Here is a 16,778-nt window from a genome sequence, read left to right as displayed (position 1 = left end):
AAATCTGTCTTTGCACCCTTGCTAATCAGACTCTCAGCCAACTTCCAGGGATGACCTCTTGTTCTACTCCCTCTAGCCAAGTGCTGAAACTTTCCCTTGCATCAATCATATAAAATCCTTTAAGTAACTTAAATATCCTAGCCACCATGTATAATATCCACTCAACCAACCAGACCACACTCAAATATTTGGGGTGAACATATTCCATAATTAAATGTCTCTCTGTGTATTTTTCTGTAAGCACTGTACATTAATTTCTTAATTATATCCTTATGAAATTTGTAACTTTTGCCAAAAGCATATTGCAATTTAATTTGTATGAAATTTATACCACATTTTTTGTGTAACATAATTTATTAGTATTTGGCTGTAGTCATGAAAATTTTTTCATATACAGGTAAAAATGTAGTTTGTCTTTAGCTTTTGGACACCAGTGTAGTAGTATATCTTATTGTTCACTTTTTATAATTAGGAATTAGAGAGAATTAAGCTTATCTAAGAGTACTGGTAGTGAGTGAAATTAAAAATTTAATAAATAATATAATTTAATTAATTTAATTGAATAATTAAATAATAGAAAAGTGAAAAAAAATTAATACATTTTATGTTATGTAGGTGGTGAACACCCTGCTAGAAAATGGAGCTGAAGTAGATTTGGCTGATTCAGATCATCGAACAGCACTTCGTGCTGCAGCATGGGGTGGGCATGAGGAAGTTGTTTTAAGGTTATTACAATATGGTGCTAGCGTTAACAAAGAAGATAATGAATCACGAACACCACTGATTGCAGCAGCATACATGGGTCACACTGAGATTGTTGAACATTTATTAGAGCATGGAGCTGCTATTAATCATGAAGATTCTGATGGACGAACTGCACTTTCTGTAGCAGCTCTTTGTGTTCCTGCTTCCGAAGGCCATGCAGGTGTCGTTAGCCTGCTTCTAGAGGAAGGTGCTGAAGTAGACCATAGAGATAAAGATGGTATGACTCCACTCTTAGTTGCTGCATTTGAAGGACACAGTGAAGTTTGTGAATTACTTTTGGAAGGTGATGCAGATGTGGATCATACTGACAACAGTGGCCGAACTCCATTATTTGCTGCAGCTTCCATGGGTCATCCAACAGTAGTTAGTTTATTGTTATTCTGGGGAGCAGCAGTGGACACTATTGATTCTGAAGGAAGAACCGTATTATCTATTTCTGCAGCTCAAGGAAATGCTGAAGTGGTAAGACAACTCTTAGATCGTGGATTGGATGAAATGCATAGAGATAATGCAGGCTGGACTCCACTTCATTATGCAGCATTTGAAGGTCATGAAGATGTGTGTGAGCTGCTTTTAGAGGCAGGAGCTCGAGCTGCAGAAGTGGATAATGATGGCCGAATTCCTTTAATTCTATCAGCACATGAAGGACATTCATCTTTAGTTGCAAAGCTACTTGATTACAACCGTTCTATGATTGATCATCGTTCTCATGATGGCAAAACAGCTCTTAGAGTGGCTGCTCTAGAGGAACATAGGGAAACAGTGAGTTTTTATTTGATTTTATTAATAATTTTATTTTACTTATCAGTCATTTTAGGACATAAAACTAGGAAAAGAAGCTTTGCAATCCATTTTTAAATTATGACTATGTTTTTTTCAGGATTACCTTTAGTTTCACTTGACTTCCAGAATTATAAGTTTACAAAATACATATAAATCATGTCATAAGTCAGAAGATATTTTCAACAATCTAAAACAGATTTAACAGTTCCTAAGGGGTCAACAGAATTTTTTTTTCTACAGGAAGGTTTCTTGCCACAAGATAGCTACAGGAGCTTCCACCCAACCTCTTGCAATTTTATTTTTAAATATGGCAGTTTAAGTAATTACAGTAATTCCTCAAGCATCCAACCACAGTATGTTGATTCAGATAATTGTGAGGTATAATTATATAGTGCTATACCAGAAGACATTCAACACATTAAGCCATTTGGGTTGGATAATCAAAATTTCAGATAATTGAGAGATCACTATAATATGATTTATATCAAGGAAATAGCATATTTTTACATGGGAATATGGATTGGATTTTTCAGAATTACAATCAGGGTCACTGTTTTAAGTCTGTTAATGACATGCAAGTTCTCAGACCAGTTTGTCTTGATTTGCCAGAAGCAAAAAAAAATCCATCTTAGAATGACAAAGTTAAATACAAAGATGGAATAATAATTATAATTGGGAATAGGATATTATATTATGTTAGGAATATTAGAATTATTATATAGTATATAAAATAATTTGCAATGGGAAGGGGAAATAAAATGATATTAGTTGCTATTAGCTGTTTGTTTTCATGATTGTAATCAATATCACTAACTGTAGCCTATTGTTCATTGTCACCATAAAGAATATAGAAGCTTTCTTCATGAATATCATTTCACAAGAGCTTCAGGTATTATAAACATGTTTGAAATATAATAAAAAAAGTTTCTGGGAGAACCTGCTAACTCCATAATGTGTTCCCATGTTACCATGGAAATCAGATTTGCACACAACAGTCCAGGCATGATCTGATGAAGACTTGATATATTGTAATGACTACCTCATTGTCTCTGATTGTCTGTGCCTTTCCAATCGTATGCTACTGAACTTATCTTTTGAACTTCATGTCCCTGTTGATTTATCATTACCAGATTTCAAATCTTCATTCACCTCCTGGAATACTTCTCCACTAATTCTGTACACAGCGTTATATTTCTGCATTCCAAAATCTCATGCTTAGCAACATTAAAATGATAACCTCACTCATTGTCTGTGCTGCTATCTTATCAAAATTTTCCTGAAATGACTGATATTGGTGCTTATATATCTCCCCAAGCACAAATCATCAGCAAATAACTGAATATCCTCTTTCAAATCACATGCAGTATCATTAACAAAGAAGATGAATAGTAGTCGTCAAAGAACAGTCAGGTTACATGCCTCCTTATCTTCCTTTTCTGGAACTCTGCTCTTTCATTATAATTTGTTGATATCTATCTCACTAATCTATGATCCATTTCTATCTCCATTGATTTGAACCAACTTATTACTGTCATATAGGTCTTGGCAAGGTTCAGAAATATTATGTGTAAATCTTGTCTGGTACATTTGTTACCATCATAAAATGCACCACATTACTAAAAGAGGATAGGGCTATAAAAATCCACACCGACTGTCAAGAGAACTGTCTATTCTGATTTTCTACTTAACGTCTTGTACAATGATACAGTATTATGTCTTCTACTACTTTTTTTGATCCTCCTGGTTTCAAGACAACCCAGTCCTGGACACAGTCAGCTCTCTACACATCTAAAAATACTATCATGCCCCACAGCTTTTTAAAATCAGTCTTACTCAACATCTCGTTATACTCTCAGTTCATTCACTTCTATCCCTATAGTATCCCTTTCACTTTTAGGTATTGTGTAAAGTCACTCTTATTAGTACAGAGTACTCTGACAAGGTGACCAATGAAGGATACAGTGATATCTATGTCGGCATCAATCACTGTTGCAGTTCTGTAATCATTCTTCCTCACCACAACATAAAAGAATTCCCTTGGATTTCCTTTGCTCTGCCTGATAAATCTCTCATACTGTAGTTTATTCGCTTGTTACTTTACGAGATTGTCTTATACTCCTCATCCATCTAGTCATTACCTGCCATAATATATTTCTTCCATAATAGCTTCTTTTCCCATGATGCTTTCTTATTTTTTTTCACTATACATCCATTCCACTCTGACCTTATTTATCCATTTTACTCTTGGCTATGTGAATATCAGTAAGATATTTTTAACTGGTTCTATACAAATTAATGCAGTTCATCAGCCTACTGTATCACTTTAAGTGACAGTGGAGCTTTCCATAATTATCTACACTGTAATTCCACATTGACTGGAGGCCTTCTGTTTATGTCCTCCCACCAAGTCCCTCATTTGGTTAACGTGATTACAAGGTACTGACTTTGGAATTAATGCATTGTTCATAATTATCCTTTGAGACCATCACTGACAATCTGAAACCTTCTGTTTCTTTTGCTGCATGTTATGTAAGGTTGTTATAACTGAAAAAAATTCATTTCTATATTCTCATAATTGCAAGAACAAATATTGGAATCTGTTTAAAATATATATATATATCGTATCATATCATTGTATTTCTTATATCCTACACTGAAACAAATTTACTAATATTACAACATTTTGAAATTAATTATAAAAACAAAACTGACACAGAAATAACTTGATTCCCTTCTCAACAAACATTTATGTATTTACATATATAATGCAATATCAGTGCAAATGTTCAGTAATCACTACTGAAATTAGAATGGAGGGAAAAAAAATCATGCATGGTGCCTTACTCAGTAATTAGCAAAGTATAAGCAGTCTGCAAAGTACCATACATCAAACTATGTGATGCAAAACCAAAGTAGTTAATATCATGCTTTCACTACTGTTATCATGTCAGTAGGATTAGTTAGTTAATAATTTAATGATAAAAATTAATCTAACTAGTAGTAAGTTTTATTATTTCTTTCTTTGCAGGTTCACCTCCTTTTAAGCCGTGGTGCTGATCTCAATTACAGAGATGCTGATGGCCGTTCCACTCTCTATATTCTTGCACTTGAGAACAGAATAGACATAGCAGCTTATTTATTATCTAATGGTGCTGATGCTGAAGCAGCTGATAACGAGGGACGTACACCATTACATGTTTCTGCTTGGCAAGGTATCTATGAAATGGTTGAGCTTCTCTTAAACAATGGAGCAAATGTAAATGCTGTAGATGCTGATCAGAGAACATCACTGCAGTCTGCTTCATGGCAAGGTCATGCTTCGATTGTACGCTTGCTTTTAGAACATAATGCCTGTGTAGATCATACTTGTAACCAAGGGGCTACAGCTTTATGTATAGCAGCTCAAGAAGGACATGAAGAGGTTGTACGAATCCTTTTAGAATATGGTGCTGATCCTGGACATGTAGACCAATTTGGACGTAATCCTTTGCGAGTTGCTACAAAAGGGGGTCATAATCATGTTATCAAACTACTTGAAGATAACATAGCTTATATCAGTGAGCAGAAAAGGCACAGTCAAAGACACTGTGTGGGTAGCACAAGTACTACATCTCTTACTTCAGCATCAACTACTGAAACAAAACCTTGCAGTGCTATTTTATATCAACCAGGATTAATTTCACCAGTAGAGTCTCCTGAATCAACTGTTGACAAGAGGCAATCCTTTATTTCAAACCAGTCTTCTTCTAAGTCATCTAGTAATTTAACCAGTTCTACTAAGTCATCTCATCAAGGAGTTGATATTCGAACAACAGTATCTGGAGTCCCACCTGTTATGACTTTTACACAACAGTTACAGCAATGCACACGGAATCGAAATCGCATTAGTCGTATTCTCTCCCCTCTCAGTGAACCTGAAAGTCCAATACCAAGTCCACCTCAGTCTCCTCTAAGTGAAATTCAGAGTCAGAGATTATCACCTGTGCAATTGTCAAGTCCACAAGGTATCACAAATACACCTTACCTTACTCACGTTCCAGTTGTAATAAATCGTTTTGTACATGATAGTAGTGGAAGAATGCAATCATCTTATGGTGGAGATAGCTCTCAGCAGTCCTCTCTTCACTTGACTGCAGCCGATGCACATCGAAGGACACCATTTGTTTCTCAGGACGCTTTAATCTCTCGACCTCAAGAACCTAGACTTCGCAGAAATGGAATAGTTACAAACCCAAACTATAAAGGAAGCCACAACATCAATTTGCCAATGAAAAATAGCTTACCAAAAGATAGTAGTGGTAGTTCAATATCCAACCATGGAGTAGAACATAGACAACTTAAAAGTAAACATATTTCTAATTCATATGATGAAACTATGAATGCTGGTTCTTTACCATTAAAAAAAGAAACACCATTATAATAATAAAGAATTGCTTGTAGAATGTGAGTTCCTTAAGCCTACTTGGTGGAATCCCATTATAAACAGTAGGTAAAAATGTCTTTCAGCTATTTGCATGAACTTCAGTGAATTTCCTCCTACCAGGTAGCGTTATAGTTACCAGAAATTGCGGTAAGGCAGAAAGTTCACTATTGCCAAAAGGCAACTTTTGTATTATGTTGTAAAATACAAGAGAACTGTTTTAATATAAAGTGTTGTATTATTGTAATATTGGTAGAGAGAGAGAGACTGGTTTGTTAATAGTACAGAAAAATCTAAAGCCATGTTAGTTTGATGTTAGTAAATTTATGTAAAGTGAAAGAATTAGAAACCAGCTTTTTGTGAGTTGTTAAATCCCTGGTGGCACTGCAAAGAAACTAACTTAGAAGTTGATCAAATTAATAGACAAATAACGATAGCTTAAAACATCCCAGATAACATGCATTCTTTTAGCAATTCTAAATGTATTGTTTAAAACAAATTAGTGAGCAAGTATCAGTCATGTTTGATATTTGGCTGCTATTTTAACCCTGTACTGTTTCTGATAAAAGTTGTTAAAATAGTTTCATTAACCGATACTGTTTGCAACATTACTGTTATAGCAGCAAATATTCCACCTATGTATCCTTTAACCACGCTACTAGCCAGGATGTATATATACGTCCATTTCCATGGATGCAAATATTAAAATATTACATATTAAAATTGTAATACCATTGATATTACATTGAAATTTATGATGGATACGAAGCTTTTGAGGGTGCGTATTTGATCTTTAATGGCCGGTAAGGTGGTTAATATTAATAAAATCCTTTTTAATGTATTATATTATATTTTCTAATGAAATACAATGTTGGTTTGATATTATTGAAGATGCTTAAAAATGCAATGAATCATGTGTACTACTGATATTATATATACTAAATATATAATATTAGTGCTATTTTATCTAACATACTGATGGTGGATTTATTGGTTTATTTTTATAAGTATCTTTAGAGACATACCAGTATATTGTCACATTCTCTTAAAGAATGAAAAAAAAAATTCTTTGCATTGATTTAATATACAAAAAGTACATTTTTGTTAAAAGTATCTATTGTGTTTGAGGTATGCATCTAATTTATATTTGACGTAAGCTTTGATTCTTGTAAATGTAATTTATAAGATCAAGAAGAGACAGTACTAAAAATGAAGATTTTTTCTTTTTAGTACTGTGGTTGGGCTAAGTTTAAGAATCTGGCTCCCCTATTCTAGAGATTGAATACAGAACATTTTAAAACCTTTGCAGACTTCCAGTAAGCAGGGTAGTGGTCCCAGACTAGACAGTAAGAACAGTTTCACATAAAGACTTGAATACAAATGTCCATGTCGCAGTGAGAGTTACATCCACACACTGTGTTAGGTTCTGATAAGATTGCTTTCATACCTTGTAATCTTTTTTTTACCCTAATATGTGCTAGTCTGTGTTGTACTGCTTTTAAGGATGATCATGATAAAATATTCAAAACAATGAAGATTTCAACTTTAGTATGTTTAAAGTGAAAACTGTAAATGATTAAAGTGGTTATTATTAGCATGACCATTCTCAGCAGTAACAAACTGGCACACAAGTAAGAAAACTTAAGCTCTGTGAATAAATGAATATGTACTTATCTCTTACACCTGCTGATTAAAAAAATTACATTAAACTTCAAAGTATACTAATGAAAATGTCAAAAAATTCAGAATTTATGAATAGACATATTAACATATATTGGTGTCTACAGTGTTGCTGTTGTCTCTACAATAAAGCCAGTGCTGCATAAAGATATTTATGATGATACTTCTAGAAACCTTTGTCTATGCTGATACCTTTTGAATCTTGTTAAAAATACCAAGATGCAGAGTGGGGGGTTGAATTCTAAAAAATAAAATTTATGCAAAAAAATAAAAATAAACATATAAGAAAGAATATCTTATTTTAAAAAGTACTACAATATTTAAAAAGTACTACAGTATATAAAGGAAAGAAACCATGCAAGGAATAGAATGAACCAAGAGAAGCAAGATGCCATTTCATAATGGCATGGGTATTTGGTATAATGGAGAAAAGATAACAAAAACACCAAACAATTTGTATGGTGGTTAGTATAAGGAAAAAGAAAGGAAATTTGTATAATTTAAACAAAGCATAACACTGTAAGAAATTAACATAAGCTGTATAAAAGAGACAAAAAACAATTTAAACTGTTTTCGTGAAGGAATGAACTGATTGTAATTGTATTTTTTTACAAATACAGAAGAACACTTACATCAAATGCGTTTGATGTACACAATGCATTTCACTGAATACAAGGGTAGCTATGTATATGTATTTTTTTTCCTTTGGGTGGGGGGAGAGGGATCTGTATGCTAATTTCGTTTATTCATGCTTCTGGTAGTGAGGCTGCAATATGCTCTATTCATAAATCAAATGTCGTGAGGAACTCTAGGATTATCTGCTAAAAATTGGAATAACAAAAAAAAACAGGATCGATGTACCTATTGTTTTCTACTTTCCTCTAATTACATAGGAATACTAGCAGTGACTGGATGTGTTTCCAAATGATCTATGCTTCGTGTCATGGTATGCTGTAATGCTAGCCATAACAATTACCAGATGGATCAGCAGCGAGCATGATCATAAAGATATGTGCTTGGTCAGTAACAATGATTAGAAAAACTAAGAATGGTAGTGTACAGTTCGATGGAGCAATGCCCATAATAAAAAGAAGCACAATGTGGAAGCAGAATATCCATGAGAGAACAACCAGAGGGAGTCTAAGAGAAGGTAACCAATCAGGCAGACTCTTCCTCCTGCTCGGCATACCATCAGAAACTCCCAGGGAGGTCCTGGGTACATCACTCAAATGTAAGAACAACATTCCATGGTCAGTCAGCCTGGAGACTCATAAAGGCACAAGGGGGGGGGGGTATAATATGTCTATGCTAAGATGAGCTGAATGCAAGTCAGCCAAAGAAGGGAAAAGTGATCTTGAATGAAAATCATAACATTATCAAAAGTGAGAGAGAGAAAAAACCTTCCTCTATCTATGTATTGGGTAAGAAGACAGGACTGTATGCTAATAACACTGAAATTCACCATATTACTCTCCACACTTAAAACCTTACAAATCCATTTATTCCAAGACTCATGACTGAATGTGGCTGTATGTTCTCAAGCCAGTTTGTTATGAACCACATCTGTATGAAACTACTATCATTTGAAGGCAAGTTAAACCATGTCTTTTCTACCCAGAGGGTGCAGGTCATCTTTCTAACTGCACTGTGGAGTTGACCTTATCATGAAGTGCTCATCCTGCAGATACTCAATAGGGCTGAGATACCGAACAAGCCAATGAAGTGTGGTAATTACTCCTCATGCTCCTGAAACCATTTCCAAATGATATATACTTCATATCATGGTATGCTGTCCTGCTAGACATAACAATTACCAGCTGGATCAGCAGTGAGCATGATCATAAAAATATGTGCTTGGTCAGTAACAATGCTCGAGACTGCAGCATTCAGACATCACTCTACCGGTATTAGAAGACCTAACGTTAACTAAGGATATGCTTTTGACACAATAGGTGTTTTGATTTATTTTGCTGTTGCATACTGTGCTGTGATTTGTCTATTAATTGTAACTTGAATTCAGACTAAGTACTCATTTTCTCATTCTTTGAGTATGTTTCTGTGTCAACAGTAGTTGTTGAAATAACTTGCTTTTTATTGAAAGGAGTGGAATTAAGTATGATGTATTTGCTGCTATACTACATAATACGCAGCATTGTATGCTGTGCTGCAGGACACTTGAAAGATTATTGGCTGTTAGACCAAGAATGTCCAACATATGGGCCAGATGATTTTCATCCAGCCCTTGAGAATGTATCAAGAAATTGATTTAAAAAAGAAAAGAAAAAAGGAATTAAATACATAAGTGTGCATGCAATGTATTAAGTACTCAGAGACAAGTTGTATATAACTGTTTTAATGCTCAAATGCATCAGCCAGCTTTTCAGTGTTGGTACTCTTATTTTAGAATTTATCATCATGTACCGTGTTTTTCTGTGTATAAGAAGATACTTTTTTCTAAAATTTTAGACCAAAAATTGGGGGTCGTCTTATACACTGGGGGGGGGGGGGGGGAACCGGTTGAGAAACCTGCGGTTGGCATGGCAAAACTGCCAGTACCTTGTCTCCACAAAAAATAGGCTTCTGCCAATCACTAGCCTTTGTTAACTCTGTTGATTGACGTCATTAACGGCCGATTCTGAATAAACCAATCAGAACTCTGAAAGCATTCATCCCTACGTCTGCAACTCATTGGTAGGGTAAGTTAATGCATTAACAATATTTTGAGCATTAATTAGCCCATAATGTCCGAAAATAAAAAACGATGAAGAAAATAATATGCCTGGAACTGAGAGAGTGATGCATAATTTCTTAGCGTGTATCTTAAAAATTTTATCTAATTACTAAATATACTTTGAATATTTAAAAAAATATCAAACGGGTTCTGTTTTATGTTTAAAATATCGATTTCTTAATTTTGGGTTCGAAAAAGTAGGGTTCATCTTATACACAAAAAAAATACGGTATATTGCAGGCAAATGTTTTCTGTAAATTGAGCAAATTTAAAACTAGGAAGAGTATACAAGCTGCCCGACCGATTTGCAATAAAGTGAGAAAATTTAATTAAGCATTATTTCATCTAAATACTTTTATGAAAGTAAAAGAAGGGTAAAAAGAGAAAACATAGAGCAAAGTGTGATAGCAACAACTTGTCTCTAGCCTCTGGAATGCAACTGGCTAGATGAATGTTGGATCATTCTCAGTACACTGTAGGCACTGTTGTGTGTGATATTGCACCATCTTGTTTCTATGTCCATCCCTGAAACAAGATAGAATTGATAATGGTCAGTCATCAATGCTAGTCTTGTTTTTCATCCTTACTGTACCCAAACATCCACGTGAAATATCTTGTGGCTTCTAACATAATCTCCTAATGCATAGCAGACTCCATTTTCTGGATTGTATAATGCCATGCATTATGGGAAGAGTCATTCAGATTGGTTTCAATCTTTGTTGAAGTCAGATAGTGGGATCTAGACCAACAGAGATCCTGAAAGCTAGTTGAATTACAGTAGTTATATTTCCATATACAAGTGGCAAAATGGTGTCACAGTGTTATTGTAATGATCTGGATTAGAGGTAGCAAAAACTTGCAGCTATTTACTATAGCATAAATTCTGCTGTGTAGCTAGCAGGGTATTTTCCTCTTGCTAGTATGGTGTAGTATAGTGGCTGTGGATTATGTAGTCAATGATATAGTGTTGTGTTGAAGCCATCAGCACTTGAGCCTTAGGACTCCAGAGATGTCATATAATAATATTTAGAGCAGAGTGTGGACTTAAGAAATGGTTGATAACAACAATATTTTGCTATGTACAAAATACAAGAATACAAAAATTAAACTAAACAGCAACATAAAAAAAAAAAACTCTTCCCCCCCCCCTCCCACTTTTTCTTTTTATTGGAAAATCTGAATCGTTTCAGACTAGGTCTTGTCTCACTTTTTTTAATTTATTAAAAAGTTTTAACTAGTCCATATTATATTCTATAATATTAAAATAAATAAAAACTAAATTTGCAAATTCTCTGTTTACTGGAAAATGGCTGTCAAGGCTGTTCTACTTTAAGACAACTTAAAATTGAGAATCCTTGGTAAGAATATCAAAACTTGAATAAGTTTGATATGTCATATATGATATGTTTAAGAAATGAATAAATGTAAAGTATTAAGTTTAAAACAAGTACTGGGGAATCTATAAATTTATGTGCAAAATATCCAGTCTGTGTTAATTTTATTCAAATTATTATTTGTGCAAAATCTGCTGGTGCTCACTTAAGCCTTTGATAAGTGCTTAATTTATAACTTAATTTTTTAGTTTTTCTTTAATTTTATTGGCAATGTCCTCACATGTATAGAATTATCATTAGGTTTCGACATGCTCTGTATTGGTTGGTAGTTCTGTTCAGTTGTTGAATTTGTGACTTTGTTGTGAAACTTGAATATTTATGATGAAAATGTAAACCACACTTGTAAACAACTGAGGTTATAGCTTCATGACGCCACTTCTAATAGGTGTCACTCTTCCTAAAGATCGTGCCTTTTACTAGACATTTTTCTGTCTCAAGCGATATTCATCTCAGATGGGAAAATGTGTAGGTTTGGCCATGTTTCTCAGTTAAGACTGCCTGATTTCAAATTATGATTTAATGGGACTCTAAAACTGGGCAAGTGTCTTATAGTTATATTCTGTATATGAATTATGAAAAGTGCAATTTTTAGAAAACGATTTATTATTCCAAGTTAAGGAACATTATTTTGTGTGTGGGACCAATCGAAATTTTTTTTTTTTAATTGCTCCATTCCAAATGTATAAATATACCCAAAGCAATTAGGCATTCACAAAACTGTGTATTTGTAAATGAAAATATAAAGCACTGCCACCAGGATGAATAAACTCTGTTTTCTACCACAGGAAAATTTAGTATCACTGGTTCTGATGATTTTGTCATTGCTCTTGATTAAGCTATTTGCTAGAGTGTAAACCAGTCTGCCTTATGCTTGAAGAGTGTGCACTGCTAAAATCATAATGAAAAATAATCCTGTATAGATGCTGATGTAATAAAGAAATTATGGTTTGTTTTGTACAATTTGTGAATTTTACACACACATTTATTAATAGAACAATTTTATTATACTGGCACTCTTAATACTGTACAACTCTTTCGAGAAGGGTTTCTAAAAAAAATGTTAGTATTTACACAACTTTTCTTGGAGTAGACCTTCCCACCTTACTGCCATAACTTGTACCTTACATTTGATATAATGTATCTGATTGGTTTTAGATATATATATATATATATATATATATATATATATATACATATATATATATATACAGGGTGTTCGGGATAAATTTGACATATTTATAATTAATTATATTTTTCCGTAAGTTACATGTATTAACACACACTTCTCTTCATTTAAAAGTTTGGACCCTTCTTCATTCATATACAAGATGTCAGAAAGGATGGATAGCTGGAACCCACCTGAATCATGGAAGAGAATAACTTGTATCATGATGATTCGTGCCCGCCATCAAAATAAGGATATTACGACTGCTGCCCAATGCTCCCTGACTACAGTAAAAACAATCAGGCATGAACTAGAGACCTGCAATGGTGACTACGAGGATGTAGCAAGAAGAAAGATCCCTAGCAGACGATCTGATTGCGTTCGTACAGCAGAATTCCTCGCAAATCTGCAGGAACAGGTGTTGAAGAACCCTGGCATTGGAATTCGGGCTTTGTTCGTGGAGTTGCTAACTGTAGTCAAGCCCTGGATAACAAGGGTAGCCAATGGTAGGCCGTATGTATGGCAGCAGGATTCGGCCCCTTGCCACACCTCTGGGAAAAGTCAAAAATGGTTGTCTGAAAATTTCTACGACTTCACCAGTCCAAATGTTTGGCCTCCAAACTCCCCAGACCTTAACCCCATGGATTATTTTGTATGGGGCGCAGTTGAAAAAGACACCAATCGCACTTCCAGTAATACAAAAGCCCAGTTAATGGATAAAATTAAAACAGTTTTTGCGGCCCTTCCCAGGGAGACTGTAGCATCAGCTTGTTCGAGGTTCCGAAGCAGAATTGAAGCTGTGATCGATGCTAATGGTGGTTATTTTGAGTAAATCTTGTTGATAGTATTGTAATTAACTCTGCCTGTAATGTTTTTTTGTCAATTCATTAAATTTAATAGATACAAAGAAGATTTTCTTTTTCCTTACGAAACTGTCAAATTTATCCCGAACACCCTGTATATATATATATATAGCATTTTATCACACAGACAGACTAATATTACAAGTTGACACTATTTCCCACTCAGAATGTGCCCTTTATTAAACATAACTGTTCTTATATATCTGTTGTACAATATCTACTTTCATCATCATCAGAGTATGTGCAAAATCTACAACTGGGCAAGTGTTACTTTTGCACAAATATTATTGGCATTTACTTTTGTGAGTGTTACTATCAAACAATAAGAGTGATACAGTCTTCATTAGAAAAGGGGAGGGAAAAAAGAGATTTAGTTTAAATATATCTTAAGATATATGCCGTGCCATTATTTTTGCAATATTTCATTATTGGGCTTTATCCTTTTTACTATTTTCTCTTACTGAGTATATCATCACATGGAGAGAAGAGGCAAGGAATAAGAAAAGTCTCATTGACTATGTTATTGTTGATAGTGATGGTTTCTCACTGGTGCAGGACACAAGAGCGTACAGAAGATTTGAAATTGGAAGTGATCACTATTTAGTCTTGAGCAGGATAAAATTGAATTTCATATTGAAAAGAATAACATGCAAGAAAGTTTTAAAATGAATAAAAGTTGCACAGCTCTCAGATGTGAACTATAGACTAAAATACACAAAGATTATTGAAGAAAAAATTTGAGAACAGGAACCAAACTTTGGAGATTCAGTGGGAAGCCTTGAAGAAAACCCTGATTGATTCAGCCAGAGAGGCATGTGGTGAGGTCTGCAAGGATAAAAAAAAAATCAGAACTCCATGGAAGTTAAAGAGGCAGTGAAGGAAAAGAAGAAAGCATATCAAAAGTTCCTGGCAAATAAGTCAGCTTGTGCTATTAGAGAATACAGAGACAAATGTAAGACAGCTAAACACTGCGTAAAACTAATTAAGCAAAAGTCATGGGAGAACTTTGGCAAGAACATAGAAAATAAATATCAAGAACGTGGTAAGGTATTCTGGAGATTGTTGAAGAAGCTCAGAAATGGAGGAAAGAGTGCTGTAAAAGGAGTTAGTGTGGAGTCATTACTTCGAAAAATTGCTAAATGAAACAAGCAGTGATAGCACAGTGGTAAAAAACACACAACAGGCATACAGTCAGAAATACATATCCATACTTGAATTAGAAAAAGCCATGACTACAAATGCTGAAGTATGGTGTTACAATGGCTGCACTGCATAGTTCAGAAGGATAGGGACGAATTCTTGATGATTGGAGTAGAACTCTCATAGTACCCATATATAAAAAGGGAAATAAAACAATGTGAGAATTAGAGGTATTTCCCTACTGAATGTTCCAGGCAAGATTTATGCAAGTATACTTGAGAAACGGTTGAGAAGAATTGTGGAAGAACAAGCTGGATTCAGATCTTCACTTTACGACAAATAATTGAGAAAGCATGGGAATATAACAAAGATCTCTATTTAAGTTTTGTCGATCTGGAAATGGCATATGACAAGGTGCCAAGAGAGAAGCTATTCAATACGCTACAGTTATATGGTGTCAATGGGGCATTATATCAAGCATTACTTAGTCTTGATGTCGTGAGAGAAGGATGTACATTATCCCCTCTGTTATTCATTATCTATATGGATTACATTATGAAGGAAAGTGGTATTAAACATGATATCAGAAGAAGAAGAATGTCAGCTCTTTGCTTTATGCAGACGATGTGTGTACTTCTAAATAAATCTGCTACAATTTTGCAAGATTTCCTGACTAAATTGAATAACTGTTGTAATAGATATTGTATGAAAGTCAGCAATAAAAAGACAATGAAAATAGGTAAAATCATTGAAAATGTCAACTGCGTTGTGAACGGAGAACCTGTGGAACAAGTAAAACATTTCAACTACTTAGGCACGATTTTTAGTGAAGATGGTAAATTAAATATGGAAATAGACAACAGAATCAATAAAGCTGGTATTGTAGGAAGTCAATTGAATAAATTCATATGGAATAAGAGAGAAATTAGTCAGAACACTAAATTAGTTGTATACAAGACAGTGTTCAAACCAGTTTTAACTTATGGATCTGAGAGCTGGGTCAGAAGTAAAACACTTGACCAAAGACTAGAGACCGCAGATATGAGAGTCCTGAGAAAGATTAGAGGCGTGAACAGATGGCATCAATGGCAATATCATATTAAAAACAAGGATATTAGGAAAGAACTTGACATTGTCAGCATCCAGGAATGCGTTAGCAGAGCTAATCTGAGGTGGCATGGTCACTTAAACAGAATGGGTGAGGAAAGATTAGCAAAACAAGTGTTCTCTGCCAGGTTGGGAGGAAAATGACCCAGAGGAAGACCAAGATATAGGTGGATTGATACGGTACAAAGTGCCTTAGACGATAGAAATATAAGATCTGATAATTTTGGAGTCTTGACAAGTAACAGACTGATTTGGATGAAAATTGTAGATAGGAAGTTAGTAATGATGTAAATTTTTCATGTAGTACTATCATATCCTGTACATCCCCTTGAGGATACATGGCAGGAATTTGATGATGATGAGAATATCAATAACAGCCTTTGTTTTCTATCCTCCCCTCCTCTAATGTGAGAGCTATATATACAAAAAATATTACCCAACAAGCATTTGCCATTACATTGAGGTGAACATTTCCACTACTGTCCACAATGTCTTATACTTGCTTGTCTAATACCACTTATGTTATATTATCAAGAATAAAAAAACTGTGCCAAGAAGAATCTAAGAAGTTCATAATGTTCCTTTTTATATGAAATAATTCACTGTAGTCTCATTCATCCAATGCAGTACTAAAACTGTTACAAAGAAGTGGAACCAACCTCTCTTGATATATTTCACTGCTTTCTATAACTTTGAACTGCTCTCTTGATGTGATGGACATATCTCCATT

General features: G+C 34.4%; 1 protein-coding gene across 2 annotated transcripts in view; it reads left to right on the top strand.

The window, feature by feature from the left end:
* LOC150100245 (uncharacterized) overlaps positions 1-12,723 on the top strand; it is a 136,179-nt gene extending 123,456 nt beyond the window's left edge. For both annotated transcript variants that reach the window (XM_090402761.1, XM_090402762.1), the window contains 2 exons: positions 616-1,527; positions 4,577-12,723. In XM_090402761.1, the coding sequence (XP_090258887.1) occupies positions 616-1,527; positions 4,577-5,968 (2,304 nt within the window). In that variant the 3' untranslated portion in view covers positions 5,969-12,723. The remainder of the gene's footprint in view (positions 1-615; positions 1,528-4,576) is intronic.
* The last annotated feature ends 4,055 nt before the right edge of the window (positions 12,724-16,778 follow it).

Source organism: Typopeltis vanoorti, chromosome 13 (genome assembly GCF_054136105.1).
Source record: "Typopeltis vanoorti isolate ZY-2024b chromosome 13, IOZ_Tvanoo_1.0, whole genome shotgun sequence".
Taxonomy (NCBI): domain Eukaryota; kingdom Metazoa; phylum Arthropoda; class Arachnida; order Uropygi; family Thelyphonidae; genus Typopeltis; species Typopeltis vanoorti.
This window is presented reverse-complemented; position numbering and strand designations above follow the sequence as displayed.